This window comes from Leishmania major, chromosome 33 (assembly GCF_000002725.2).
Source record: "Leishmania major strain Friedlin complete genome, chromosome 33".
Classification (NCBI taxonomy): Eukaryota; Euglenozoa; class Kinetoplastea; order Trypanosomatida; family Trypanosomatidae; genus Leishmania; species Leishmania major.
Window position 1 is genome coordinate 95,001 of NC_007285.2, and position 5,000 is coordinate 100,000.

The following is a 5,000-nucleotide window of genomic DNA, read 5'->3' on the forward strand; positions in this document are numbered from 1 at the left end:
GTGTACGGTCAAGAGTGCGGCGCCATCCGTCCATCCAGCATCTAGTCTCACCTCCCCGTGCCGTCAGTTGTGTCACTTAGCGCTCAGTATAAGGAATCACGGCTCGGCTTGTCAGCTGACTTCACGCCGCATTGTGTGTAACTGGCCGTGGATCCTGTATGGCAGTGTAGGCATACAGCCATGGAGTACCGCGTTGACGGCGTGACGATGTGGAGATAGCCCTTGCAGAGAGCAGTGATGGCTGAAGTGTCATCCACACAAAGGTGGGCCACGGCTCCAGCAGACAAGAAAAAACGACCCCCTCACACGCGCAGCGCACTGCTCGGAGCTCTGCTGCACTTGCGCTATAGGCGGGGCCGTGCCTCCATCGTGTGCCCGTCATGGCGGGCTGCCTTGTCGCCCGCTTCACGTGCGCGGATCCCCACAAACCTCGCTGGGGATGTGCCCGTGAAAGGGTCACACCGGTACCATGCTGTTCTGCGAGTGCTTGCTCTCTTCGCACCGTGTCCCTGTCTCATGCTCCTGCTCGTGGTCGAGCATCAGGGTCACGGGGTCCATCGTCCGCTCGTCCCGGGAGCTTGCGCTGCAGAGAGTGAGTACGCGAGAGAGCCACGCTGGGGTGAGGAGGCAGTCGAAGGCCCTCTTCAAGGCCAACGAAGTGTCGCGGGTCTCTGGTGGAGTCATGACGCACCCGTTGAATGCGACGCCGTAGATCGTCGAGACGACGACAACGGCGGTTTGCATCGTGTAGATATCTGCGGTGCACGCGCTGCTTCTGACGATTTGGACAAGATAAGCCTTCAGCAGAGGCCCAGGCCGCGTCGCCCCTGCAGCAAATGGCGCCCGGGGGCGGCAGTCCCTCCCTGTCCGGCCCGAAGTGAGCTCTCCGGGCCGGAGATCGCTGAGCGGCGCTGGCATCCCCATGGCACCGGGGAGCACGGCGTCGACGGATTGGAGCTGGGGGCTGTCCGCAGCCGGAAGCGCCGTAGTTGCTTGCACCGCGGCCTCCCGTGCATCCGTCCGCTCAGCCGCCGATGCCGCTACCAGAAGGAGCCGGCACACACTGTGTCCGCCCTGCAGCGACGCCTTGCGTGCATGCCACAGGTCGAGCATGGAGAAAGGGAGACGGAAGAGCGGCCGCGGATCCTCCTCCGTGGGTGTGTCGGTCCGCGATGGAGCTCCTCACAGACGGCAACATCCATGTCTTCCCAGACCCACCGCCACTCGCCCCGTGCCAGCATTCGTTTCGTCTCCCGGCAGCGGGCGCGGGCGGTTGTCCATGAATCGGCTGACAGCCACCTCGAGGCGATGGATGCACTCCTCCGACACCTGCACCCCCTCCCTCCCTCGGCAGCCTGGTGATTGAGCCATCCGCCGTCAGAATTCTCACGCGTGCAGGACGCCCGCCTCTCCACAGTCCTCGGTGCTCATGGGATGCCCACGGGTAGTCGGCGTAATCCGTCTGGTGCCCCGCAAAGGCTTGGCCATGCATGATAAGGTCCATGCACAGCTGGTTTTCGGGGATCAGCCCGTCGCAACTCAACGGAAGCGGGGACTTCTCCGAGCCATCGAGACCACGACACCATACAGAATATTCCTGTTTGGCGCAGTTCCTCTAGTGTGAGGGAGGGATGGCGTGGAGTGGGGATCAATGGAATGTGATAGTGATGGACTCATGTGGGTGTCCAAGTCCGCCAGCAGGGAGTGGTGCACACTCACTTGCTGGCTGGGGAAGGGGATAAGGAGGAAGGCAGAAGAGATAGCGAGAGTTAGTCTTCGGCACTCAGTGTCCAAGGAGCACTTCATCGTATGTGTGGGAAGAGGCAGAACCGCGGTCGCAGCGGAGAGCGAGACGGTGAGATTGGAAGAGGCGTAACGAGAAGGCGCTGCGAGTGCGTCGTAGGACGGCGTTTTAGTCTTCAGAAGGAACAAAAACGGATGGGACAGGAAGATATACGCGAGCAAGAATGGAAGAAAAAGGGAGAAAGTAAAGGCCAGCGAGTGCCCCTCTCGGATATACATATATACATATATATATGTATATATATATATATACGGCAAAGAGTCACTGGTCGGATGGGAGAAGAAAAGGGCCGGATGTACCAGAAAGGAGGGTGACAGCAATAAGACCAGCAGGTAACAGGGCAAATCACCTAATGTTGTTGTATTCATTTATATTTGCATCTCTCTACCTCGAGAAACAGCGGAAAAGAAGGCATAAGAGAAGATCAATGCAGGCATCGACGTCACGACAAGAGCGACAAAAAGAAAAAGTGCACTGGAAGGCAGTAGCAGATGCACAATGCAACACAAAACACGCCTGAAAAAAGGCGTCTTTCTTTCTCGTCCGTTTCGATGCACGTGTGTGTGTCTGTAAAAATCAGAGCTGGCGCTATGAAGTGAGTGTATCTACGTATATACACACATATAGTGTGTAAATATATGCGTGAGTCTTCGTCACTGTTTTTGATGGTTTTCTCCCTTTTGTGTGTGTGCGTGTGTTGCTGCATGCACGTGTGTATCAGTGCGGGTGTATGCCAAAGCCTCCTCCATTCGTTCCTGAAATGTCTCTCCCCCCCCGCCCCCAACTCTTGTATTCCACGAGTGGGAAACAGAGAGAAAAAAAAAGCATAGTAATCAGGGTAACACAAGGAAGAAAGGAGCGTTTCGATGGAATCACCACACACGCTGCAGCCTGCACAGCCCGTGCGCAAACCACACGCTTCTGCTTGCTTGTCTGCATGCACCGATACAAACAGACGAAAAACGACAACGACATGTGCGTACCATTGCCTTACGCGTGAAACAAGGGCGTCAGCTGCGGAGCAAAAGAGGAAACTGCAAACCTAAAAGGGAGAAGAGTGGGACAGAAGGTGACGACCTAGATAAACAGGAAAAAAAGGAGGTAAAAGGAGGGCCGTGTGGGAGACATACATCGACACGGCCGTACCAGTCTGTACATCGGTAGGTGTGTGTTGTGTCACACGTGATGCCCTGAAGAATGGAAAAAAGGATTTGAGAAAGGAGGCGTGAGAAACAGGTGGGTCGGTAAACAAGCAGAGAAAAGAGAGGAGAGAGAACACGACACGACACATTCCTAAGCATACACATACGCATACGCATGCACATAAAAACATGTTAACGAATCCAATCGAGACAAAGCAAAAAAAAAAACGAAGGCGAAACGATTAAGAAAAACACAGTTTAAAAGTAAAAAGTAAGCTGTGGGGAATAGTTTTTAGGGACATTGTGGTGTATGTGCGTGTGTGTGCGGTTTCTGAGACCCCTAAGAAATATATATATATATATATATATATATATATATATACTTCGTTACATGTGCACTCGTCTGTAGATGTGAAAGCTGCCGCTAGTGGCGGCTGCTCTCTCTTGCTGTGCTTTTTTGTTGGAGGGAGGACAAAGGAGGTCATCGAAAATATGGTCACGTCACTGGTTCAGCCATGGTCCTCTCTCAAATGCTGCCTTGGCTTCTAAATATGTGTTTTGGCGCATGCCCCCTTCACGTTTCCGTTTCACGCCCAACGTGCGATTAAGGCGTTGCGTGGGCGGGGTTCGTGCGAAAGCCCTTCGAAACGCCGAGGAAATGGGAGGGGGGAACGCGCGAAAGGAAGAAACGGGACGTCAGCGCTTCTCCTCTCTCGCTCTGGTCACCTCTCGCGTATTGTGGCCGGCAGACCATCACCACTCACGCGGGCACACAACACTCGCAGCAACGCAGCTCAGTGGGAAAGGAACGCACACGAGAACAAAAGCTCACGAGGAGAGCGCGCGTTAGTACAGGACAGGAGATGGGTGATGCGAAAAAACAGCCGCAAAAAGGAGGAGGAGGGGTGGGGTGGGGAGGTGAGACCAGACAAGAGAAGGAAAAGAAACGTAAGAGGAAGTAACTATGAATGAATTCGTGCTCCGCCGCGGCGGCTGCTCCGACACGGAGGCTGGAAGGAGAAGACACACCACAAACAAGCTCAGAAGGAGATGATCCTTTTACAACTAGCACACGCACACGGCAACTGGCTCTTCTGAAAGCCGGCTTCAGTCACCACACAAGAGGGTCTGGAGGTGTCAGCTTCCAAGAAACGCAACTGAAGCTGCGTTGACTATCGGGTTGTTCACCACCGCAGAGGGGGGGGGGGGCAGAGACAACGAAAAAACAAACACAAAAAGGTAAGAAGAGAAGGAAAGAGGAAAAGGAGAGCGCCGGTCGGAAGCGAAACAACGTAAAGCGACAAGATACATATATATGAAGCAAAGACGACCACACAAGCAACAGAAAATGGGGCGGAAGAAGAAAACAAGACAGAAAAGGAAGCACGGAGTTAACAGTGGGGTGTGAAGCTCTCCTCCTCACCGTTGGTGTGGTCATACATAACAGAAGAGAAACGATCACGAGCGCTTGAAGTAGGAGGGGGCAACCCACGCTGTGTTCTGCAGTGGGTCTGCGGTGTTGGCTGCAGCGCATAACAGAGCGGCGTGGGAAAGGGGTGCTCTTGCCGTTCCGTTTGGCTATGGGGGCACTCAGGAAGCTAACATAATGCACCAGCAACAAGCAAAGCAACCAAACCTCGGCACCACCGCGCGTCCACCGCACACGCAGCTCCTACGCTGCCTCAGTCGTGCTTCCCCTCCGGTACTGCCGCTCCATCAAGATCATCCGTCATCTTAGCCCCTGGCTCCTCCCATGGTTGCAGAAAGAAGTACTCGACGACACAGGCCACGACGCCAATGCAGCCAAAGAAGATGAACGCAACGGCCTGGCCCTTGTTCGGGTTCCCCGACGGACCGCCAGAGATGCTCTCCGTCGCAATCGGGTAGCAAATGTTGATGACGAGGTTGAAAATAAACATCACACCCACCGTGATCGACGAGCCGATCGGCCGGAAAGACTCGGGGAACACGTCCACCGCCAAAACGTAGAAGCACGGGCCCACACCCATCTCGTAAAGGGCAATAAAGATGGCAATCCCAGTAATGGCAATGCC

General features: G+C 54.7%; 1 protein-coding gene and 1 non-coding gene across 2 annotated transcripts in view; both read right to left on the minus strand.

Annotated features, from left to right (window-relative positions):
* Positions 1 to 480: 480 nt before the first annotated feature.
* Positions 481 to 2,247, minus strand: LMJF_33_ncRNA1. The gene has a single exon (XR_002460995.1). It is a non-coding gene (non-coding RNA).
* A 2,381-nt stretch (positions 2,248 to 4,628) lies between these two features.
* Positions 4,629 to 5,000, minus strand: part of LMJF_33_0290 (putative glucose transporter/membrane transporter D2) — a gene marked incomplete at both ends in the record, with an annotated part of 1,785 nt that continues 1,413 nt past the window's right edge. The window contains one exon of the mRNA XM_001685703.1: positions 4,629 to 5,000. This exon is cut by the window's right edge and continues 1,413 nt beyond it. Within this exon, the coding sequence (XP_001685755.1) occupies positions 4,629 to 5,000 (372 nt within the window).